Consider the following 26,345-nt stretch of genomic DNA (forward strand, 5'->3'; position numbering starts at 1 on the left):
TAAATTTGTGGTCCTGGCCCTCCAGACCATGGTCGAGGATCCATGTTGACTATGCAGGCCCATTTCTCGGTAAAATGTTCCTGGTGGTGGTGGATGCTTTTTCAAAATGGATTGAATGTGAAATAATGTCGGCAAGCATCGCCACCGCCACCATTGAAAGCCTGAGGGCCATGTTTTCCACCCACGGCCTGCCTGACATACTGGTCAGTGACAACGGGCCATGTTTCACCAGTGCCGGATTTAAAGAATTCATGACCCGCAATGGGATCAAACATGTCACCTTGGCCCCGTTTAAACCAGCCTCCAATGGGCAGGCAGAGCGGGCAGTACAAACCATCAAACAGAGCCTTAAACGAGTCACAGAAGGCTCACTCCAAACCCGCCTGTCCCGAGTACTGCTCAGCTACCGCACGAGACCCCACTTGTTCACAGGGGTGCCCCCGGCTGAGCTACTCATGAAAAGGACACTTAAAACCAGACTCTCGCTGGTTCACCCCAACCTGCATGATCAGTTAGAGAGCAGGCGGCAGTAACAAAATGTAAACGATGGTCGTGCCACTGTGTCACGGGAAATTGATCTGAATGACCCTGTGTATGTGCTAAACTATGGACATGGTCCCAAGTGGATCACGGGCACGGTGATAGCTAAAGAAGGGAATAGGGTGTTTGTAGTCAAACTAGACAATGGACAAATTTGCAGAAAGCACCTGGACCAAACGAGGCTGCGGTTCACAGACTGCCCTGAACAACCCACAGCAGACACCACCTTTTTCGAGGCCACAACACACACCCAAAGGATCAACGACACCACGCCGGACCAGGAAATCGAACCCATCACGCCCAACAGCCCAGCAAGGCCAGGCTTACCCAGCAGACCTGCAGGGCCAGCCCAGTGAGGGCACAGCCAACACACCAGAACAGACATTTGTACTGAGGCGGTCCACCAGGGAAAGAAAGGCTCCTGACTGCCTCACCTTGTAAACAGTTTTCACTTTGACTTTGGCGGGGGTGAGTGACCTTATGTATCTGTAAAGCATGCACTCCCATGTTCTGCCACCAGGGAGCTCATCCCCTGAAGTCCCAAGGGATCCCAGCATCCCTTGGGAGCACTGTATATAAGCCGGCCCCTGAGGCCTGTTCCTCACTCTGGAGTGTCTTATTAAAGACTGAGGTCACTGTTACATTAACCTCCCTGTGTGCAGTCTCATCTGTGTTAGGAACACAATAGGTTGAATAGGCATTTGATGCACAAGGGCTCTTGCCACATTTTCAAATCTTAAAGAAACCTTGATACCAGTAGTTTTATATTGTATTTGTTTATTTATTTATGAGCTGTTAACAGTCACTTCCTGCCGAGAATCTCTTAGCAATCCATGCGTCTCCCTATCTCTGTAATTTCCTCCATCCCCACAACCCCCCGAGATGTCTGCGCTCCTCTAATTCTGCCCTCTTGAGCACCCCTGATTATAATCGCTCAACCATTGGTGACCGTGCCTTCTGTTACCTAGGCCCCAAGCTCTGGAACTCCCTCCCTAAACCTCTGCACCTCTCTACCTCTCTTTCCTCCTTTCAGACGCTCCCTCAAACCTAACTCTTTGAGCAAGCTTTTGGTCATCTGCCGTAATTTCTTCTGTTGTGACTCGGTGTCAAATTTATTTGCTTTGTCTTATAACATGCCTGTGAAACGCCTTGGAATGTTTTACTACGTTAAAGGCACAATATAAATACAAGTGGTTGTTTCTTGTTGTTATCTCTTGTTCCCTCCGTGTTGGAGAGGATGGAAAAGGAAGTGTGGTTGCAAGATATCAACTCAAAGACATGATCACTGATAGACGGCTTAATAAGGGTTATCACCAGGCTCACATGTGCGGCAGAATCAATTAATAATATCTCCCTGGCTGCAGGATACAGAGTTGGAATTGTTCATCACTTTAAAGATATCCTGGTACAAAGCTCTCACAGCATGGCTTTGTCCTGGGAACAGATGAAAGACATGCGACAGATTTTCCGAGGGGATCGCCATTAAAGTCCACTTGAATGACAGCTCTGCAGCTCGATCTAAGGATAAAAGGCACAGCCTTCTCTCAGTTCTTCTGAACCTACCCAGAGAGAGGCTGGAATACCTTATGGTGCGTAGATAAAAAAGAAAGACGGGCATTTCTATAGCGCCTTTCACGACCACTGGACGTCTCAAAGCTCTTTACAGCCAATGAAGTACTTTTGGAGTGTAGTCACGGTTGTAATGTGGGAAATGTGGCAGCCAACTTGCGCACAGCAAGCTCCCACACACAGCAATGTGACAATGACCAGATAATCTGCTTTTGTTATGTTGATTGAGGGATAATTATTGGCCAGGACACCGGGAATAACTCCCCTGCTCTTCTTAGAAATAGTCCCATGGGAACTTTTACATCCACCTGGGTGAGCAGACGGCGCCTCGGTTTAACGTCTCATCCAAAAGATGGCAACTCCGACAGTGCAGCACTGGAGTGTCAGCCTAGATGTTTGTGCAGTCAAGTGGGACTTGAACCCCACAACCTTCTGAGTCAGAGGCGAGTGTGCTGCCCGCTGAGCCACAGATGACACTTACGTTTTAGGTTACGTTATGGATGCTGGTCAAGGTTTAGTCTTACTAAGAGTTAGTGAAGGATTAAATTATGTAAAATTATTTTTGTATATCTGAGGTGGTACAAATGTTCAGCAATCAAATGAAATTGCCATACTGATTTCCTGCTACATTTTACGTTTAATGAACCTGATTTGCAGATTTTAGTCTGAGTCACATAACCCGCTGAGTGTTTACTTCTTCTCAAAATCAGGACACAAGAGGGTTCATGTTGCCTCAGTGAGCTAGTTACAGCACCGAGGAATTCCAGCGAACTGCTGGGTGATGAGTCGTTGCAAGATATTGCATTGTCACACTGTGGTTTATGGGGAACCGGGAACAAGATTTGGCCTTTCAGCCTGTAGGGGTACGGTAACATAGCGGTTATGTCACTGGACTAGTAATCCAGGCCTGGACTAATGTAGGAACTTAAATTCAACTAAATAAGTCTAGAATGATAAATTTAGTATCAGTACTGGTGACCGTGAAATTTCTGGATTATCATGAGAACCCATCTGGTTCACTAATGTCCGTCAGGGAAGGAAATCTGCCGCCCTTACCCGGTCTGGCCGATGTGTGACTCCAACACAGCAATGTGATTGATTCTTAACTACCCTCTGAAATGGCCCAGCGAGACACTCAGTTGTACCAAACCGTTACGACAAAGTCAGCACTGTGGGAGCACCTTCACCACACGGACTGCAGCGGTTCAAGATGGCGGCTCACCACCACCTTCTCGAGGGCAATTAGGGACGGGCAATAAATGCCGGCCTTGCCAGCGACACTCACATTCCAGGAACAAACAACTCAAAAAAATTTCAAGCTTGTTCCGCTGATTAGAACCTCAATTCCATTTACCTGCCTTTGATCCCCTTGCCTTGAAGAAAAATCTGTCGATCTCAGTTTCAATCTGACCCCAACCATCCACAGCCGTTTGAGGGAGGGACTTCCAGTTTTTCATCATCCTTTGTGTGGAAATAGTGCCTCTTGATTTAACCCCTGAACGACCCAGCTCTAATTTGATAATTATGGCCCTTTGTTCTGGATTTCCCCACCAGAGGAAATACCTTCTCTGTATCCACGCCATCGAATCCTTTTTCTAATTTTAAAACAGCTCGATTAGATCAACCCCCTCAGCCTTCTAAACCCAAGGCCAAATCTGAGGTCTGCAAGAGAGGGCTCGGGACAGGAGCAATCCTGTCACCAAGCTTGAAGGTCTCAAGACATGACCGTGGTTGTTTTCTGGGAGAGCGAGAGGTATCTCTGGCACTCCATGCTCCTGATTTTAGATTTTCTCTCTCTGACTTTCTTTCATTACTCCATCATTTTTTATCACAGGTCATCATGCTCTCCCCCCCCTCCGTTAAAGGGGAGAGAATCCGTCAATTTAGATCTTCGGGCCACTGGGCCACCAGGGAGAGTTTCGGCCGGGCAGCCTGGCACCAAGATAGGGTGCCAGGCTGCCCGGCCGATCGGGAATTTGGCCGGTAAAAATAAATACACGGCAGCCGCGGCAGTGGACCCTTCCCGGGAAGGGTCACCGTGCTGTCGGGCCGCACACATTCTGGAGAAAGTGTACCGACAGAGAAAGCTGTTGGGGGCACCACATGGCGGGGGGTCGATTTTTCGGCTGGAATTTCGGTCGGTATATTTTTAATGTGAGGAAGAGCGGTGGTGTGCATTCTGATGATGCGCTGGCGGCAGTCATCAGAATCGAGCGGTATCGGGTTCCGGCCAAAAAATCCCCTTGAATTTGGGTCAGGTCGGCCAGTTGACCACAAAGCAGTGGCCACGGGATTCCACCGCATAGCCGCTGCTAACGGACAGTAACGGGTCTTTCTGAGACACGTATTTCGGCCCCAAAGGCTGGTAACCATGATTCTCCACAATGAGACTCTTCCATTGCACTCAAAGCTTCATGGCGATGAGCTAAGAAGTAAGAGGGTTCCTTAAAAGGAGGATATCTGATCGTGTAGATGAGAGAGAAATGAAAGAGGAAAATGGAGAGAAAAAGATAGAGGAAGGGGGAGAAAGCGAGAGGAGCAGAGAAAAAAGAGAAAGAGAGAACAAAGAGAGAGAGAAACAGAGAAAGAGAGAGAGAATGGAAAAGAGAAAAAGAAAGAGAAAGAGAGAGGGGGAAAGGGAAAAAGAAACAGAGAAAGAGAGAGGGAGTCAGAGAAAGGAAAGAAAGAGCAAGAAACTGGGCAGACACAGCGATTCCCCCAATGCAAAGAGAAACAAACAGAATGATAGCGACACAAAGGCAGAGTTCTTGAATTGCCTTGGACTTTCTGCCCCTGCACGACCATAACTCCATCAGCTGCACGTAAATCCAGCTTCCACCACAGGTTATAGCGGGACACAAAGTCCAGGGAGATTCAGATTCAGAGTTATTCCTCCAATGTAAAGGGAGCAGAGAGAGAAAATGAGAAAAAAAAGAGAGAGCTGGTTTGGAAAGAGAGGGGGAAGAGGCAAAGGGGAGAAGAATGGAAAGGGAGAGCAGGGGAGGGAGAGAAGCAGAGGGAGAGGGGGGGGCTGGTGAGGCAGAGGGGGAATGGGAAAGGGGGAGAGGGAAATAGGAGAGGCAGAGGGAGAGAGAGGCAAAGGGGGAAAGAGAAGAGGGGAGAGGGGAAGAGGGGAGAGAGAGGCAGAGGAGACAGAGGCAAAGGGGAGAGAGAGGCAGAGGCAGAGGGGGAGAGAGAGAGGCAGAGAGGCAGAGGGGTTGAGAGGCAGAGAGGAGAGAGAGGCAGAGGCAGAGGGGGAGAGAGAGAGGCAGAGAGGGAGAGAGGCAAAGATGAGAGAGGAAGAGGGGGAGAGAGGCAGAGGGGAGAGGGGAAGAGGGGAGAGAGAGGCAGAGGTAGAGAGAGAGAGGCAGAGGGGAGAGAGGAAGAGGGGACAGAGGAAGAGGGGAGAGGGGAGAGGGGAGAGAGGCAGAGGGGAGAGAGAGGCAGAGATAGAGAGAGAGAGGCAGAGGTAGAGAGAGAGAGGCAGAGGGGAGAGAGAGGAAGAGGGGACAGAGGAAGAGGGGACAGAGGAAGAGGGGAGAGAGAGGCAGAGGGGAGAGAGAGGCAGAGGGGGAGAGAGAGGCAGAGAGGGAGAGAGAGGCAGAGGGGGAGAGAGAGGCAGAGGGGAGAGAGGCAGAGGGGAGAGAGAGGCAGAGGGGGAGAGAGAGGCAGAGGGGAGAGTGGAAGAGGGGAGAGAGAGGCAGAGGGGAGAGAGAGGCAGAGGGGGAGAGAGAGGCAGAGGGGAGAGTGGAAGAGGGGAGAGAGAGGCAGAGGGGAGAGAGAGGCAGAGGAGGAGAGAGAGGCAGAGGGGAGAGAGGAAGAGGGGAGAGAGAGGCAGAGGGGAGAGAGAGGCAGAGGGGGAGAGAGAGGCAGAGGGGAGAGAGGAAGAGGGGAGAGAGAGGCAGAGGGGGAGAGAGGCAGTGGGAGAGAGAGTGGGACAGCAGCTATGGGGGGGAGCAGAGAAACAAGAGATTAAACTAAAACAAAACAAAAATATACCTCCTAGACACTGACGGGCATTGCTGCCACACACTGACAGAAAGCAACCCATTCAATTGGACACATGCCAAAACCACGCTGATTCTGAAATACAACCACCAGGCAAGACAGACATTGAGTTATAATTCATAGAACTCTGTCATAAGAATCCAGCACTGTGTTTTTTTGTGTTTCCACCAAGTGTTTAGAAGCAGAGTGGTCTTCCTCTTTATGTGTTAGAATAGTGTGACATCAATTATTCCATGGTGAATTATGCTGATTACAAGAGATGGCGATGATGGTGCTGGGAGATTACAGGGTTCTACACTCATTAAAAGCTGATCACTGAATTGTAAATCCAGGCTGACATCAGTTTAATTAGACGACCGATCCACTGTAATTTGGATTTTGAGATCCTGCAAATGCTGATTGGCGCTTCTTTGTCACAAAACAATTAAGCAAAGAAACAGAGAGACATCGGGCTGTCTCGCTATCCCCACTTACACCAAGAACAAAATTAGAGCTTCTCATAAACTGTCGGCAATCACAAAAAAAATGCCAGCAGCACTGTGTTTACTCATTGAAATGTTTTATTTTAACATGTGGAGGAATCCCGCTCCCAATGATGACGGCGCTCAGTCAACACGGTCGCATTTGCATTTCCCAATTTGCGAGAAGCCGTCATTTGTTGTTAAAGAGTTCACTTCTTAATTTTTGTGTGTGTGTATGGGAATGCATGCGCTCATCAAGATAATGGATGTGCGTGGAAAAATAACCCTGAAAATACTCAAAATCAGTAACTGAAAGATGATACCGACCAATACTGTCCCCTGAGAAAAAGGGGAAAGACAGGTTGTCGGGGGGAAATTCTTAGTCTTGAAAATAGGTCATTTATTAAAGGACCACAACAGAATCTTCAACATTCACTCCCTCCACCACCGGCGCACCGTGGCTGCAGTGTGTACCATCTACAAGATGCACTGCAGCAACTCGCCAAGGCTTCTTCGGCAGCACCTCCCAAACCCGTGACCTCTACCGCCTAGAAGGACAAGGGCAGCAGGCGCATGGGAACACCACCACCTCCACGTTCTCCTCCAAGTCACACACACCACCCTGACTTGGAAGTATATCGGCCGTTCCTTCATCGTCGCTGGGTCAAAATCCTGGAACTCCCTCCCGAACAGCACTGTGGGGAGCACTTTCACCACACGGACTGCAGCGGTTCAAGAAGGCGGCTCACCACCACCATTTTCTCGAGGGCAATTAGGGATGGGCAATAAATGCCGGCCTTGCCAGCGATGCTCACATCCCATGAATGACAAAACCGAGTAGTGACTGAGGTCAAATAAACCCATTAGCGCTAATTCAGCCAGTGATTGATATCCTCTCAGAAGACTTTCCAATTGGATTGGTCATCATCTAACTCTCATAAAATGCCAATTAGGATGGTGCAGGTGTCTTCAGACAAAATCTAATTAACAAAAGTGCCCCTTTTTAAAAAAAAAGGAGCATAACCAATAAACTCCAAATTATAAGTAAAACTAAGAGAACCATATCAAATTAAATCACAATGTTGTTCCTGGTGTCGACTATGCCTTCCAGTCACAGAAAGTCTCAAGTGTACCAGCGGACACTGTGTGCTGCCTCCCCAGGACACCCAGGCACGGATATAGTCGTAGAGCAGAAGCAGGCAGTCGGGCCGGATGACCTCCTTGACCGCATGCTGCCTGGACCCATGGATGGCCAGACCCAGGAAGCAGACCCGTGAGGAGACCTCCCAACTTTCCCGTTTCCCCCCCCGCCCCCCACTCGCCCCGCCCCGGGTGGCCAAAGATCAGGAGCGTGGGACTGAAGTGAAGCCAGAAGTTGAGGAGCAACCCCTTCAAGTAGTGGGGAGAGGGGCTGCAGCCTCTCACACTCCACGTAAGTGTGAAAACGCGGACTTATCCAGGACGCAAAGATTACAGGCAGCCTGGGAGTCCGTGAATCTGTTTGAAAACAAAACATTTTGACGGGACTGTTCCGTGCAACACCCTCCACACCAGGTTTGGCCTTATCGAACATTTCGTGTTACCCTTACTTTGTTACACCACCAGCTACACTGTCAGGATTCCATAAGTGCGTTGCAAGTTAAATACGGAAGTAGCTTGGCCTACTGTTGCCTAGGTCCCAAGCTCTGGAACTCCCTGCCTAAACCTTTCCTCCTCTCTTTCCTCCTTCAAGGCACTCCTTCAAACCTACCTCTTTGACCAAGCTTTTGGTCACCTGCGCTAATTTCTCCTTATGTGGCTCGGTGTCAATTTTTTAAAATCTCGTAAAACTCCTGCAAAGTGCCTTGGGACGTTTCACTACGTTAAAGGCGCTATATAAATACAAGTTATTATTGTTGGTATGAATCTAATAATTTAGATCATCCAGACTGGAAAGAAAAGAGGTGACTTTTATAGCTCAGTGACATTAAAGCTTCACAACACCTCAAAGAGTGGCTTCCCCACAATCGTCACTTGATTTAGTCACCCTTGTTTCACAAGTGCCTTATTGGATCTGCAGGTCATGTGGCCTTCACCTTTGAGTGAGGTCAGCCTGCTTTCAACAGCTGGTACAGGCACTCTGTAACCCGCCAATCCAGGAGGCCTTTAAACAACGTGAGCCAGACTGCTTCCTGCTTTACGTTCCCAGTTCAAGTAGCCGTGCAGTCGGGGCGCTCTTTTGAGGTTGGGACAAAGGCACAATGTTGGGGGGAAAAGAGAAAGCGGGGGAGGGGATCGAAATTCGGTCCCGCCGTGTTTGAGGTGGTGACACCGGCTGAGTGCTGATTTTAACACCGGGCGGTAGGTGCTGCCTCAAACTGTGCAAAATTCAGTTTTGCCACCCAAAGATGAGAGACCAGCGCTAAAAGTGGCGTTGCACATTCACCCCTCGGAGGGCCAATGGGGCGGGAGCTCAGGAGGCTGCCCGAATTCCCCCACGGTGGGCGAGATGAAAAAAAATAAGTTTCCAACAATTTCCCTCGCCCACCCTTCCCCACCAGTCCCGTCAATATACCTAAATGCAAACAAGTATCGACATAAACACTTCCCTTGCTCCCTGGACGCTCCCGCCCCGAGATCCCCCTGATGTCCCGCCACCTTTCCCAGGCTGCACAGACGCCGGCCGGTACTTATCGAATTTCAAGGCCGCGGTGGCACGAGGGCGTTGCACGCTCGATGACGTCACCACGTAGGTGGCCGCAGAGCGTGCAGCGATACGTCTTGACGACGCTCCCACCGCCCAACAAAATCTAACGTGAGCCGCGACCGCTGCCGGTAAATACTTAGCCGTCCGTTAGCCACCCCTCCCCCACGTTAACGGGCGGCGTTAGAAACGGAATTTCAACCCCGAGAATTTTACTCTGGGCCGTGCCTGACCTGGGACAATCTGATGCTGCCCCTGGGTACCTGCAATGGGAGCTGTTCCAATTCTAAGCAACAACATGATGGGTACTAATGATAATATTTCTCCATTATCCACAGTGGTAGAGTAGGAGATTAGCGCAGAGAACCATTGCTGGGCCAGAGTGGATGGAGCTTCACTCTGTATTTAACTGAGCCCAGCCTCACTGGCAGTGGGCGATGCTGAGCCCAAAATGCTCAAACTGGAAAGGATTCCGTCGCCCAGTATCCCTCCTCACTGCTGAGCGTGAAAAATATAAAAGTTAGTCATCACTTTGCTGCATCTATTTGGAACATATCTTACCGTCCTCGAGAGTCGTCGCATTGATCTCAGAGGAACTCGGACCTGTCCCAGCTCTGTTGAACGCCTGCACGACGACACCATATTGGGCAAACTTCTTCAGGTTGTCCAGTGTGTAGACCTCGCTGTCCCCAGTGGCTTTCATCTCCACAATACTGTACTGACCATTGCTGCCAGGGCCGTTTTCCCGGTACCCAATCTGGTAGCCCCGGATTACCCCGTTCTGTAGCTCCTTCTTGGGTGCCTGAATATCAAACACAAAGCTCCATATAAATTCAGGCCAAGAGGCTTAGAGTTGCAATCCATAGTTTGTGCTTTAAATTCCATTAGTGAGCACGTAGCTGCTCCGAATCACGTGGGCACAACCAAACTCTCCCACCTACATCCCCACCCCCCCGCCCCATCCCACTGTCTCCGTGCTCCAGTTGATTCCTACCTCAGGATCGATCGGGAAGTGGGCTGCAGGGAGCAGAGTGGGGATTGGAAGAGTATAAATTAGAATCTGCCTTCCTGTATTCTGGGGGGTATTCTGAGCAGCAACACAGTCCCCTTGGTGTCATTTTACTCAGACGTGATATTAGATATAGACAGATATACAACACATCCTTGGTGATAATGTTCAACTTTAGCGGGGGGGGGGGGAGGGGGGGGGAAACCTGGCAGTATGGGATCCGTTGCCCATTAGTACGCCCCGCCTTACTTACCTTTCCATTGCAGTGTGTAACGGGCAGATGATTTAATACCAGCAGCTTTCTTCTCCAAAGTTCTAAGTTACCCCCAGTGACTACATATTGGTTCAAAATTGGAAGGCAACGGAAGTAAGTGTGAACTCTAAGGATTGGAAGCAGAATATTCTTAAGGCTGTGCCTATGACTGGGGACCATCACTGTAATCCAAGGACATCTCATTTCATAGACTGGAAACTGCAGCCAAGAATTTTTAATTCTCGTAGACATACAATTATATCGCGTCAACAGCACAGAAACAGGCCATTCGACCCAACTGATCCACACCAGCATTTATGCTCCACACGAGCCTCCTCCCACCTTACTTCATATCTGCATATTCCTTTCACCCACATGTGTGTTTATCGAGCTTCCCCTTAAATGCATCTGTACTATTCTCCTCAACTACTCCATAGGGCTGCAGGTTCCACGTTCTTTTTTTTAAGTGCTCGATGAGCGCTCTTTAGTTCTGTTCCAGTCCTCTGTTCGCAGGCCGCACACCATCGGTGGCCGAGAGTGGACGGCAGGCTCTCAGACAGCGGCCAACCCTGCAGCTGCTCTCTAAGAGGTGGGTGAACCTTGGAAGCTTCCCTATTTGCCCACTCTCTCGTGGGGCTCAATCTTCCCCAGTGATTTGCACCGTTTTTTTTTGGAGCAGGCTGCTCTTTTTGGCTTAAGTTGAAAATTCACAGTTTCACCAATCAATTTGCACCAGTGTAACTCAGTTAGTCACGGTCTTTTTAGGTCACAGGGAGAGAGAGAGCGAGAGCGAGAGCGAGAGAGTCAGAGGACCGAGAATGGGACCGGACTGGGAGAACGGGGACCAAGAATGGGACCTGACCGGCAAGCCCTTCAGACGGAGTTGGAGGTAAGTTGCTGCTATGTGTTTTTCAATTCTTTTAAAGTGTTGGAAGCTGGGAGCTGCTCAGCTCGCATTGTGTCCCTGGTCACCATGGCAGCCCGGTCTTTTTGGCGCAGATCAAGGCTCCACCCCCAAAACTAAAAGTCGGCTTACGCTACGCCAAAATGAAGAAATCCAACGGGGAAATTTAGAGTATATTTTTTTAGGCCCCAAAAAATCGGGCGTATCTCTTCAAGTGCACCAAAAAAAAAATGCTTTGGGGAAAATTGAGCCCATGGAGAGGAGCCTGACTCAGTGGGAGCAAATTAAAGCAGTCACCACGCAATGTTCCTCATGAGCTCTCCAATACTTGGCAACATGAAGGTGGTGAAGCAGGAATAGGAGGTGCTCTATCACCTCCACCCCCCCACCCCTTGGGTCAAAAGTGATGATTGGTGCTTTTTTGTCTACAAAACAATAAGGAAGAGAAAGCGGGAACAGCCTTGCGATCTTCCAATTACAACGACAACAAAAATCCGAGCCCTTCATAAATTGTCACTAATCACAAAAAATGCCAGCAGCACTGTGTTTACTTATTGAAATGTTTTATTTTAACACGCGGAAGAATCCCGCTCCCTATGATGACAGCGCACAGTCAACACGGTCGACTGTCGCATTTGTGTTAGCGAATGTGCGAGAAACTGTCATTTCTTTAAAAAGTTCACTTCTTAATATTTTTTGTGTGGGAATGCATGTGCTCATCAAGCTGATGGATGTTAGCGTGAAAAAAGTCCCCTGAAAATCCTCGAAATCTGGAACAGAAAGGTGATACAGCCGTTAGTGTCAACGGAGAAAAAGGAGGTTGTGGGGAGAAATGATTAGTCTTGAAAATAGGCCAATCACTCCCTTGAGTCAAAATGGATCTTTCAAAGATTGAGAGACCAACATGCAAAAAGGGGATCCTATCCTCAATTGTCCAACGCTGAATATACCATTCTCAATTTAACCACACATTACAAAAAAGTTAAAGAAACAGTCGCCCTCACGTGGATCAAAAATGTGCAGTCAATCTAATTTATAATTATATTACATTTTTTATACTGTTCACCAGTCCTATTGAGTTTCCTCTGTTTATTTAACTGAGATCTTATTTAAAATGCATTGTTTCTATGTTTTAATGTATTAAAAATGTTCCCTCCAATTGTTTTTGACGCCGCATGGCCCCTTTAAGGGGATGAGTGGGCCATTCAAAAGGTTAAAGGTTAAATGGTTTTGGAGGGAGTTTTAACCTTTTCCCACTATTTCCCTGTTCCTTCCCTGGAATTACAATTCTCTTCATCGTTTTCCTTTTAAAACATTTTTTGCTATGACGCATGGGATCCCTGGAGCGCTTAACGGGATCGTTGCTGACGTAATTGTTTTCCATTATAAATTCCTCTGTCCCCATTTAATACCAGAAACTTGCTATGTCAACTTGTCACACTGTAGTTTCACTCTCCCATCAGCATAGATCGGGGAATGAACCTGGTCAGTGGGATTTAGTACCATAATCGGCAAGGCAGTCATCCAGTGAGCCGTCAGGGAACATAGGAACATAGGAACACAGGAACAGGAGGAGGCCATTCAGCCCCTCAAACCTGTTCCGCCATTCAATGAGATCATGGCTGATCTGTCATCTAGCTCCGTAAATCTGCCTTTGACCCATATCCCTTAATACCTTTGGTTAACAAAAAGCTATCAATCTCAGATTTAAAATTAACATTTGATCTAGCATCAATTGCCGTTTGTGGAAGAGAGTTCCAAACTTCTACTTTTCTACATTTCTGCTCACGCTTTTCCTCTCTTTCCCTCAATGGTCAATATTTACAATGTGTTGTAAAAGTATTGTGAAGCACCTTGGGACGTTTTACTATGTTAAAGGCGCTATATAAATAAAAGTTATTATTATTATTATCCTTTGTGTGTAGAAGGGTTTCCTAATTTCACTCCTGAAAGGTCTGGCTCTAATTTTTAGACCATGCCCCCTAGTCCTAGAGTCCCCAACCAGCAGAAATAATCTCTCTCTATCTACCCTCTCTGTTCCCCTTAATATCCTGAAAATTTTGATCAGATCCCCCCTTAACCTTCTAAACTCTAGGGAATACAACCCTCATTTGTGTTATCTCTCCTCGTAACTTAACCCTTGAAGTCCGTGTATCACTCTGGTAAACCTACACTGCACTACCTCCGAGGCCAATATATCTTTCCTACGGTGTGGTGCCCAGAACTGCTCACAGTGCTCCAGGTGTGGTATGACCAGGGCTTTGTACAGCTGCAGCATAACTTCTACCCCCTTGTATTCTAGTCCTTGAGATATAAAGGCCAGCATCCCAATAGCCTTTTTGTTATTTTCTATACCTGTTTTGACATTTTAATAATCCATGTGCCTGGACCCTCAAGTCTCCTGGGACAGCCACTTTTTTTTTTTAGCTTTTTAACCATTTAGAAAGTTCTGTCCTTTTTAGGTCCAACGTGGGTGACCTCTCATTTGCCTACATTGAAATCCATTCGCCACAGTTTTGCCCAGTCACTGAATCTATCAATATCCCTTTGTAATTTTATGCGTTCATCTCCGCTGCCTACTTCTGAGTGTGGAAGGTTTTAATTTATTTTAAGTAATAAGAGATGATTTTTTTTTAAAGAAAATGATTTGACTTATTTTGATCTTTAAAATGAAATCACAGATATAAAACCTCCTCACAGCCTCCATCGTCCAGCAGGTTAAGTGTGATCATTTTCCTAACACGTACGCTTCTGGAAAGATCTATAACCTAATAAGGAACTTAATGTGTCCTTTGTGTCTGTAGAAGTTCCATTATTAAAGATAAATTACACTTATTTTAACTTTACTTTAAATTAACGGTGCAGCCGATTTCTGATTATCCACCAGGCACCCTCACATGCGGAATAAATTCTGTTCACTGGTTCCTATTGAGTTTCCTGTGTTTATTTAATTGAAATCTTATTTAAAAATGCGTTGAGTCAATTATTCAAAGTTTTAGCCTTTTCCCTGTTGCTTTCCTAGAATCACGATTCTCTTCATCATTTCTTTTCTTATTTCTTTAACTGTTTGATTCTTTGCTTTCTCTGTTCCCATAACAAGACCCCCCCCCTAATGGCCATTTTCTCTGTTCCCAAGGGTAACTGTAGCGCCCTCTTATGGCTCACTTTGGAACTGACCGATGAGGGAGGTCCCGATTTGGACCCCTGGTTCGTGCTGAGTTTGCTGATCGCACCTGGGGCAGGAGTGCATCAGTGCCATTGCCCTACAACTAGGTTCCTCACCTGGCTGCTACCCGCTGTGGCTCAGTGGGAAGCACTCTCTTGCCTCTGTGTCAGAAGGTCGTGGGTGCAAGTCCCACTCCAGAGACTTGAGCACATAATCCAGGCCGACACTCCCAGTGCTGTGCTGAGGGAGTGCTGCACTGCCGGAGGTGCTGTCTTTCGGAGAAGAGGCTAAGCCGAGGCCTGGGCTGCCCCCTCAGATGGACGTAGAGGATCTCACGGCACAATTTGAAGAGGAGCAGGGGAGTTCTCCCCGGTGTCTTGGCATATCCTTCAGCAAACATCACGAAAACAGATGATCTGGTCGTTATCACATCGCTGTTCGTGGGAGCTTGCTGTGCCGCGTTTTCTACATTGCAACTGTGACTACACTTCAAAAAGTAAAGCACTTTGGACCTCCTGAGGTCGTGAAAGGCGCTATGTAAATGTAAGTCTTTCTTTCTTTAAATGAATCATTTGCTGAATCATAAAGGTGCCCCATTTCTTCTGGGGAGGGGGGGAGCACATTACCTGTGTGCCGATTTCTTTCAACAGTCACTAGTTCCTTTGGTCAGTCAGAATTGTTGTACAATGCGACTACCAGGATGGTAGAAGGCGGACTCGATGGACCTCGGCCTTTTTTATTTAGCAATTCCTAACTTCCTTCAATTTCCTGTAAACTGCCCTGTGCATGGGTGAACATTAAGGGGCCAAAATTGATGAAAACCGATGGTCCGCCCATTTCTCAGCGGTATGCCGGTGGTATGTTGTTTTATATCACCAGGTACCGCTGGGCGATTTTCATCACTTTTTTCTTGGTGGAATGCCGAGCAGAGTGCAGCCGGTGGTGTGCGAGCGTTGAGTCCTTTTCACTCGGGAAACTTCGGGTCCCAAGTTGTGCACGCGCGCATGTTGCTGCGAAGCTCCGCCCTCCCGAGAGGCACAGACTAGCATCGACAGAGAGACTGCCGGCCTGAGAGCGCTGTGCAGGTATGTGGGGGTGGGGGGAGGGGGTGGAATCACTGCTTGGGGGGGGGGAAGAGATACTTGTGGAGGGAGATCGCTGCTTGGGGGGAGATGGCTGCTTGGGGGGAGATGGCTGTGGGGGGGGGGGGGTGGGTGTAAAAGAGACTAGGGGGTGAGAGATAAAAAAATGTTCACAGGTAAAGATCCATACCGCCGACTGAAGATCGACTTAAAACCATCTTTTCCAGGGCGGTCTGCAGGGTCGGCGGTATGACGGTGGTAAGTGATGAATTTGGCAATTTTGGGCGGTATGTCGGCGGTGTGCATGGGCGGACGGTATGCATACCGCCTGGCGGTTTGTCACTGATGAAATTCCCGCCGGGCGGTATGTAGGTATTTTTCGATGAATTTCACAATTTTGGGCGGTACGTTGGCGTTCCGCGGGTGGTATGTCCACCTATTTCGGGCTCTAAGTGAAAAGAGGATTTGGCTTCAATATGATCAATCAGTTGCAGACAGTCAGTGTTTAGGCTCTCAATGATGAGGCCTGGGACAATATCCTACCAACAAGTCTGCACCTTCGGGAGAGCAAGTGGGAACAATTGGATGAACCAAAATAAATGTTGAAAGGTCCAGCCTTGAATTGAGGTTAACCATGAGATCCATACCTCTGTATGGTCCGAGTGCCTTCCAAGCTTTGACCGTGACAGAATTGGAAACCGCTGGTGATGATGGGCCCAGGCTTGGCTTCCATACTTCCCATGGTTGGACAGTATTGTGCAATGATAATTAATAACCTTATAGTAAAGGGGCCCTTAGGGAAGAGTGACCATAATATGATAGAATTTTATATTAAGTTTGAAAGTGATTTATTTAAATCCAAAACTAAGGTCTTAAATCTAAACAAAGCATATACATAGGTATGAGGGGTGAGTTGGATAAGGTAGATTGGGAAACGACCTTAAAAGGTATGACGGTAGACAAACATTGGCTAGCATTTAAAGAATTAATACGTCATTTGCAACAAATATATATTCGTTTAAGGTACAAAAACCCCACAGAAAAGTGGTCCAACTGTGGCTAACACGAGAAGTTAAAGATAGTATTGGATCAAAGGAAGAGACTTATAATGTTGCCAAAAAGAGCAGTAAGCCTGAGGATTGGAAGGATGTTTTCCCCTGGCTGGGGAGTCTAGAACCAGGGGTCACAGTCTCAGAATAAGCGGTCGGCCATTTCGGACTGAGATGAGGAGAATTGTCTTCACTCAGAGGGTGGTGAATCTTTGGAATTCTCTACCCCAAATGGCTGTGAAGCTTCAGTCTTTGAGCATATTCAAGACAGAAATCGATAGATTTTTGGATATTATGGCAATCAAGGAATATGGGGATAGTGCAGGAAAGTGGAGTTGAGGTAGAAGATCAGCCATGATCTTATTGAATGGCGGAGCAGCCTCGAGGGGGACCGAATGGCCGACTCCTGCTCCTGAACAGCCTGCTAACCCTTACTGTGTTGGGTGAAACTTGAAGAATGGCCACTCTGGGCAAGACACCAGAGGATTGCAGCTGCCCACAGAAGCGTACCTCAAAAAAAGAGGAAATCCTGGAAAATTGAGAAAGGATTTTGGAAACAAACAAATAATGGGGTGTTATTCCAGGCATCATGCGTCAGGGAGTAACATACAGAAATGACCTGAAATCCTGCGGCCCTGAGTGCCTGCAATAGGAGAGGAATAAAATTACCTTCCAGGTTACTCTGATGCTCTGAGATGTGACAGGCTGTAATATGACATACATAGGTGGGCCGTCTGGAGCTGAAAGAGAGAAAATGAGGGTTCAGTGCTAAGTGCATGGACCGGACACTCTAACAGTATGCTCGCCCAGCATTGCTTCAGTCACAGAAATTATTTCAACTTTACTTTTCAAGCTAGGTATTTTCAAGTCCTCAACATGCACATGGGAAAATTGCGGGCAATGGGCTCAAGAGTCTCCTCTGTGCACTTGAAGTGTACAAGGCACCACTCTAAAGTTCAAAACTTAGATAATCTGCCACTCTAGTGTCCACAGTAGTAATACTCCTGCCTTGTTTTCAAATCCTCCCATGGCCTCGCCCCTCTTTATCTCTGTAATCTCCTCCAGCCCTATAATATCTCCAGATCTCTGTGCTCTGTCTATTCTGGCCTTTTGAACATCACCGATTTTAATCACTCCACTATTGGCGGTCGTGCCTTCAACTGCCAAGGTCCTAAACTCTGGAATTCCCTCCCTAAATCTCTCCGCCTCTCTAACTCTCTTTCCTCTTTTGACACACTTCTTAAAACCCTCTTCGACCAAGCTTTTGGTCATCTGCCCTTACGTCTCCTTATAGGGCTCTGTGTCAAATTTTGTTTATTTTTCAAGCGCTCCTGTAAAGCACCTTGGGACGTTTTATTATGTTAAAGGTGCTATATAAATCTAAGTTGCTGTTGTTGCCTCTGAGTCAGAGGGTTGTAGGTTCAAGTCCCACTCCAGGCCTTGCACACATAATCTAGGCTGGCACTCCAATGCAGTACTGAGGGAGTGCCGCACTGTTGGAGATGCCGTCTTTCAGAATAGATGTTAAACCGAGCCCCCATCGGCTTGCTCCGGTGAATGGAAAAGAATTATGGCTTTAATTGCAGACATGCGGGGAGTTCTCCTGGTGTCCTGACCAACATTTATTCTTCAACCAGCCCCACGAAAACATATTATCGGGTCATTTATTTCATTTTTGGCTGCTGCATTAGCCTACATTACTATTATATTTGTATTGTACCTATGAATGACTCCACGAGGCAATATGTTGCACTCAAACTGTAGTGACCTTGGTCCTTTATTCCTAACTGCAGAGTGAGGCAGCTGCATGGTGGCTACCCTTTGATACAGCCCCTGCCACCAGGGCAGGAAACCCCGGTCTCCACCAGTTGCACCCTCTAGTGGTGCCAGCATAATACATACACAGTCTAAACCTTACTGATAGTACAAACCTTATTGATTGTGAACAAGTCTTCATCTTATGCAACTATACAGTGACTACACAGAGAGTATATCTATAGTCTGCATATATAATGACTACACTTCAAAAGTACAATTGGTTGTGAAATGCGAAACGTGCTTCATAAATGCACGTTCTTTAAGCCTCATCTCTGGACCTTGAGTTTCATCTCTGTGATATTCTTGGAAGAAAGCCAACTTTAGTTCTTTTGTTCTCAAATTTTAGTGATTCTTTAGTTTTAATTGTGTGAAAAACCATTGTCAAAAATTTAGTTTGTGCATTGTATCTCCACGTTGTTGTCTTTAAGGTTTATAAAATTGTTCTAATTGTTATGTTTCAAAACCCACAAGGACCAGATGAAATGTTCAGAAACAATAAGTTGGAGCTTAGCGACAGCAAAGACTACAGAATCATCAAATCACAGAAAGAGGCCATTCGGCCCATCGAGTCAGTGCCGGCTCTTTCGAAGACCAATCCAGTCAGTCCCTCTCCCCCGCTCTTTCCCCATATCCCTGCAATTCTTTCTCCATCAAGAATTTAGCCAATTCACTTTTAAGGCGTCTAATGAATCTGTATCCACCACCCTAACAGGTAGTGCATTCTAAATCCTAACCACACATTGCATAAAAACGTTTTTCCTCATGTCACCTCTGGTTCTTTTGCCAATCACCGTACATCTGTGCCATCTGGATAACGACCCTTCAACCATTAGAAACAGGACCGGATTCATTCATTTCAATTTCCACATTTGAGCCAGAACTTGTGGAGCATTCACCACTGCTGTTTTAATCTCAGTTCGTTTTCTCAAATTTTTGTAAAAAAAAAAAATTACTTCTAATTTTAATTTAATAACAAAAATTTTAGTCAATGGCCATTTTCCTCCTCATGTGAGTCAACTAAAGTAATGCTGCTGCTGTCTATCTGCAGATCAGAAGTTCCCCACCAAGTCATACACCATCCTGACTTGGAAATATATCACTGCTCCTTCATCGTCGTTGGGCCATTTGAATCTCATGGACCCTTGTATTTACTGGGATCTCCAGAACTGAGACTGCAACTCCCCGAGACCAGCATGCAAAGGTCCCAGCCTCAACAGTTCTGTTTTGCAGACAGAAGGCGCTGTGGAGCTGTGCTGGGCAGAGAACAATCACACCAGGGTCCTTTGTGCCACTCGCATATTGCTCGTGGGTAGAGAAAAAGACAACTAACTATTGGCTAAACATGAGGAGGCGATTCTGCCCCTCGGGCCTGCTACGCCATTCAATGAGATCATGGCGGATCTGTACCTCAACTCCATTTCCCCGCCTTAGCTCCTTGATACCCTTACCCAACAAAAATCCATCGATCTCAGCCTTGAAAGCTCCAGTTGTCCCTGCATCCACAAAGAGAGTTCTTGGTTTCCACCACCATTTGTGTGATAAAAAATGCTTCCGGAAAGCAATATCACTGATCAGAACTCAACAAACACATCGACAAGGGCAGCAGGTGCATGGGAATACCATCACCTGCATGTTCCCCACCAAGTCACACACCATCCTGACTTGGAAATATATCACTGCTCCTTCATCGTCGCTGGGTCAAAATCCTGGAACTCCCTCCCTAACAGCACTGTGGGAGCACCTTCACCACATGGACTGCAGCGGTTCAAGAAGGCGGCTCACCACCACCTTCTCAAGGGGCAATTAGGGATGGGCAATAAATGCTCATATCCCAGGAACAAATAAAACCAAAACAGAGAGCGTAACCAGCAGGCAAAGTTGATTATATAGAAAGACGAGAGGACTTGCATTTTTATAGCATCTTTTACGTCCCAATGTGTTGCACAGCCAATGAATTACTCTGAAATTAGTCACTGGTGTTTTGTACGCAAAGCAAACTAGCAACAGCAAGATCCCACAAGCAGTGATAGAAATAACACGTTAATTTTAGTGATGATGGTTGAAGGATAAATGTTAGCCAGGGGCCTGCTCTTCTTCAATTAGTGCCATGGGATTTTTCATGCCCGCCTGAACAGGAAGATGGTGCCTCGATTTAATATCTCACCAGAACAACATCACCTCTGACAGTGCAGCACTCCCTCAGTACGGCACAGCAGTGTCAGCCTAGATTGTGTGCTCGTGTTCTGGAGTGGGGCAGGAACCAATAATCTTTAACTCTGAGGTGAGAGAGCCAAGCTGACCCTGGGTTAGCGAGGGCGAACAGTGAGCAGGATAAAGTGATTATTCCCTTTCCAAACACTGGTTAAAAATAAAGGAAATGCACCTTGTTTGGGGGGAAGGGGGATATGCACTTGAGTGCTATCCAGTGACTACCTTCTGGTAAGTGTATGTGTGCACATGTGGTGAAGATAGGATCAGACTCTGCCATCAAGCCTTCCACAGCTATCAACCTGCATGGGCACTCCATCATCAAGAATGGGTCTTTGGGTAAGACACCAGGGGGCTACCAGCATCCAAACAACTGTACCCAAACAGAGTCAGCAGCTTTGCATTCTGAGTACTGCATATTGGTCTCCTTATTTAAGGAGGGATATACTTGCATCGGAGGCAGTTCAGAGAAGGCTCACGGGGTTGATTCCTGAGATGAAGGGGTTGTCTTATGAAGAAAGGTTGAGCAGGTTGGGCCTATACTCATTGGAGTTTAGAAGAATGAGAGGTGATCTTATTGAAATGTATAAGATTCTAAGGGGGCTTCACAAGGCAGATGCAGAGAGGATGTTTCCCCTCGTGGGGGAATCTAGAACTAGGGAGCATAGTTTCAGAATAAGGGGTCGCCCATTTAAGACGGAGCTGAGGAGGAATTTTTTCTCTCAGAGGGTCATGTATCTTTGGAATTCTCTGCCCCATAGAGCTGTGGAGGCTGGGTCATTGAATATATTTAAGGTGGAGATAGACAGATTTTTGAACTACAGGAGAGTCAAGGGTTATGGGGAGCAGGGAGGAAAGTGGAGTTGAGGCCAAGACCAGATCAGCCATGATCTTATTAAATTGCAGAGCAGGCTTGAGGAGCCTCCTGCTCCTATTTCTTATGTTCTTAAGTTCTTCAAGAGAGAGAATAATACATTGCTAAATGCATTGAAAACCTTTGGCTTTAATAATATGGATGTACAGATACAAAGGCAATTAGGCAATTAAGTTTCTTTGTGGAATAAAAGATCTGATTACATTATGTGCATCTTTACAATTTGAGCTGCACTGCTCATCCATGAGATCCGATTGTCACAGAACTACTTCCATTCCATAGTTTAGTACAATGGAATAAACTTGTTGTTTATAGTTTAACACCTGCTGCCTTTTAACCCTCACTGGGAGATATTCTGTACCAAGCAACAAAGGTTCCCTTAGCAACCAAACCACTGCCAATAAACAGGAGAACCAAACAAACCAATTAAAGTGGTCCCTTGTGGTCATAACCACAGCAACAAAAGAATCAAGACTTCACAAAGTCATTTTTGGCATCAGCATATGCATGGACGAGTGCCAGCTTGGCTCAGTTGTCAGAAGGTTGTGGGTTCAAGTCACTCTCCAGGTACATGAGCACGAAAGTCGAGGCTGACACTCCCAGTGCAGTGCTGAGGGAGCGCTGCACTGTCGGAAGTGCCGTCTTTCGGATGAGACGTTAAACCAAGGCCATGTCTGCTCTCTCAAGTGAATGTAAAAAATCCCATGGCACCATTTTGAAGAAGAGCAGGGGAGTTATCCCCGGTGTCCTGGTCAATATTTATCACTCAATCAACATAACAAAAACAGGTTATCTGGTGATTATCGTATTGCAATTTGTGGGAGCTTGCTGTGCACAAATTGGGTGGTATATAAATGTCAGTCAGTCTGTCTCTCTTTCTCTCTTTCTTTCCTCAGTTAGTACCACGCTCAACTCTGAGTCAAAGGGTTGCAGTTACAAATCCCACTCCAGGACTAAGGGAGTGTCGCATTGTCAAATGTACTCGATAACATATTAAACTGGACATTAAAAATCCCGCCCATCTCTGAATCATCGCCACCAGAATAGATTACCTGCGACTCAGAGATCTGATGAGGTGCTATCTACATGCAAGACTGACTTAATCTCTGATAATGCCACCTCACTCTCAGTCCAATTTTCTGGCCAACTCTAAACATTTTTTTTAACAACTATTTATTTCTTTTTCGGGCCACATCTCCATATTCCCCAGCGGACAGGATGGTGATCTGGGAGCAAGAAGGTACAGGGAAAGGGCTCAGAGTGACCATTGTTCCGTCCTTCCTGTGAAGAGGAATGTTATCTCCCACAGCGGAATAGCTGAGATACGGCTCTCAGTATCTGGGACGCTATTGGTGCAAAGCCACATCCTATCACTTGTGCCGCAGGCTTGTTGAGAACTGGACTATCAAAGGGTAGATTACTGTTGATGTGATATAGCCACTGAAGGTAATGAATAAAATCTTTTATTTTAAGACTGTGATTTTACTAAGTCAGTATTTAGCATTAGTTAGATTTATTATGAAATCATCCACGTAACTGCAGAAATATGTTGAGTAAACCTGAGCACATCTTTACAATGGCAAATGGCTTTCCACAACAACAGATTCAGACAAATTTCCCCAGATACTTATTCAGCACCAAGGAGAGCTCCCTGCTGTCTCACTGGGACCCAAGGCCTTTTTGCCGGCAATCCCATAAACAGAAAGACTTGTATTTATATAGCGCCTTTCACGACCACTGAACGTCTCAAAGCGCTTTACAGCCAATGAAGTACTTTTGGAGTGTAGTCACTGTTGTAATGTGGGAAACGCGGCAGCCAATTTGCGCACAAGCAAGCTCCCACAAACAGCTACGTGATACTGACCAGATAATCTGTTTTTGTTATGTTGATTGAGGGATAAATATTGGCCCAGGACACCGGGGATAACTCCACTGCTCTTCTTCGAAATAATGCCATAGGATCTTTTACAGCCATCTGAGAGAGCAGACGGGACCTCAGTTTAACGTCTCATCCGAAAGACAGCACCTCCGACAGTGCAGCTCTCCCTCAGCACTGCACTGGGAGTGTCAGCCTAGATTTATGTGTCAAGTCCCTGGAGTGGGACTTGAATCCACAACCTTCTGACTCAGAGGCAAGGGTGCTGCCCACTGAGCCACAGCTGACACAGGGGGATTGAACAAAGCCTGAACCACATTGAGTAGATAGTTTGTTTCAACGAAATAAGTTAGGGGAGAACAGGTTTCACAGTCTCAGGTATGTAATGCCCCCTTATTCTTAAACTATGCCCCCTAGTTCTAGATTCCCCCACAAATGCAAGCATCCTCTCAGCATCTACCTTGTTGAGCACTCTCAGAATCTTATACATTTCAATAAGATCACCTCTCATTCTTCTAAACTCCAATGAGTATAGGCCCCAACTGCTCAACCTTTCTTCATAAGTCAACCGCCTTTTCTCAGGAATCAACCTTGTGAACTGCCTCCAATGCAAGTATATCCCTGCTTAAATAAAGAGACCATGCAGCATCAGGACTGCTCTCTTAACTCCCAGAGGAGGTAAATAAGAAACGGAAAACTCATCAGCAATGGTATATTCCCTCCAATTCATTGCTGCGTACAGTGGTATTAGCTTCTTCAATCCCACACTTAGAGCAATCCACTGGGAACAATGGCACAGTGGCTGCATTCAACCATCAGGCCTACAGGTTGCAGGATCTCATTCACAGGGGATTGCTTTGCAGATGGTTAGTTGATACTCGTTTCAAGTGGGATCAAGAATCAAACAGAATTTCAGCATGGGCTAAGAGCAAAAATATTCATCATTCACGCCTGGAAACTAAAAGATGAGGTTTCGGAATGTAGTTGCCCCACACCACCTGGATTGCATTAGTACCGACATTGACTCTGCTGAACCCAGGGCCTGCTCAGTATAATCATGGCAACTAAATGGCCCCACCATTAAGGCAGCAGGAGAGGCCTTTAGCGACCTTGAGCCTTGGCACTGGAGCAACTTACTATCTCCACTGAGCTTGGGGGAGGTCACATCGGCAAGAAATCCCTAACTGTAGAGGAACATGCTTCTTCCGATACAACCCTGAAATGCAGACACTGGCGAGGGCTGGAATTCCATTGCAAACATTAACTCAGAACTTCACATTCATACAATCAGAGACTGATACAGCACAGAAGGAGCCAACTCGGCCCATCATGCCTGTGCTGGCTCTGTGAAAGCTATTCAAATTATTCCCACTCCCCTGCTCTATCCCCATAGCCCTGCAAACTTTTCTTTTCCAATTATTTATTCAATTCCCTTTTGAAAGTTACTATTGAATCTGCTTCCACCGTGCTTCCAGATCATCATAACTCACTGCGTGATTTTTTTTCCCCTCATGTCCACCTTTGGTTCTTATGCCAATTAAATCTGTGTCCGCTGGTTGCCAAACTTTATGCCAGTGGAAACAGTTTCTCCTTATCTACTCTATCTAAACCCTTCAAGATTTTGAACCCATCTAGCAAATCTCCCCTTAATCTTCTTTTCTCTAAGGGGGACCATCCCAGCTTCTCTTGTCGCTCCACGGAACTGAAGTCCCTCATGCCTGGTAGCATTTTAGTAGGTCTCCTCTGCACCCTCGCTTAAGGCCTTGACATCCTTCCTAAAGTGTGGTGCCCAGAATTGATCACAATACTGACCAATATTTATCCCTCAATCAACATAACAAAAAAAAACAGATTATCTGGGATCTGGGTCATTATCACATTGCTGTGTGTGGGAGCTTGCTGTGCGCAAATTGGCTGCTGCGTTTCCCACATTGCAACAGTGACTACACTCCAAAAAGTACTTCATTGGCTGTAAAGCGCTTTGAGACGTCCGGTGGTCATGAAAGGTGCTATAGAAATGCAAATCTGTTTTTCTTTTGCTCCAGCCTGGGCCGAGCCAGTGTTTTATAAAGATTTAGCATAACTTCCTTGTTTTTCATTAGACTCATTCTGTAATCAAACTCAATTGCTAGTTCGGGCTATCTGGTACTGGCGAATTTTGGTTGGTCCTATCTCTGTCGGAGGCTGTACCTGCTTCCTCAGTGCTGACAGTTAATTCTTTGCTGGATTCACTTCTGCCGATCTTGTTGAACGAGTAGATCCTTATACTGTAAACCGAGGCAGGGTGCAGATCCACAATGTTGGCCTGGTTTATGGTTGGGTTGATATTTCGGGTGCTCTGCTTTAAATCCCAGGATTCTGTTGAAAAAATGTTTTTTTAATTGTAAGAGAAGGCAACTCGAAGACAATTACTTGCCATTCAAAATTCTCTTGCAAAAGGCACCTTCACCTTTAAGGCTTGCAACCCCAAGAGATGCCTCGACTTTGGTTTCCCACATTACAACAGTGACGACACACCAAAAGTACTTCATTGGCTGTAAAGTGCTTTGAGACGCCCGGTGGTCGTGAAAGGCGCTATATAAATGCAAGGCTTTCCTTCCAGCACCTTTCACAACCATCGGACATCTCAAAGTGCTTTACAGCCAATGAAGTACTTTTGGAGTGTAGGCACTGAAATAATGTGGGAAAGGCGGCAGCCAATTTGCGCACAGCAAGCTCCCACAAACAGTGATAATGACCAGATAATCTGCTTTTGTTATGCTGAATGAGGGATAAATATTGACCAAGACACCGGGGTTAACTCCCCTGCTCTTCTTCGAAATAGTGCCGTGGGATTTTTTACATC

At 46.6% G+C, this 26,345-nt stretch overlaps 1 protein-coding gene across 1 annotated transcript in view; it reads right to left on the reverse strand.

Moving 5' to 3' along the window:
• The window catches only part of dscaml1 (Down syndrome cell adhesion molecule like 1), a 618,289-nt gene that overhangs the window by 138,722 nt on the left and 453,222 nt on the right, over positions 1 to 26,345 (reverse strand). The window contains exons 14-16 of the mRNA XM_070893140.1: positions 25,691 to 25,858; positions 17,394 to 17,464; positions 9,823 to 10,063 (exon numbers count right to left, since the gene is read on the reverse strand). Of these exons, the coding sequence (XP_070749241.1) occupies positions 9,823 to 10,063; positions 17,394 to 17,464; positions 25,691 to 25,858 (480 nt within the window). The remainder of the gene's footprint in view (positions 1 to 9,822; positions 10,064 to 17,393; positions 17,465 to 25,690; positions 25,859 to 26,345) is intronic.

Source organism: Pristiophorus japonicus, chromosome 11 (assembly GCF_044704955.1).
Source record: "Pristiophorus japonicus isolate sPriJap1 chromosome 11, sPriJap1.hap1, whole genome shotgun sequence".
Lineage (NCBI taxonomy): Eukaryota > Metazoa > Chordata > Chondrichthyes > Pristiophoridae > Pristiophorus > Pristiophorus japonicus.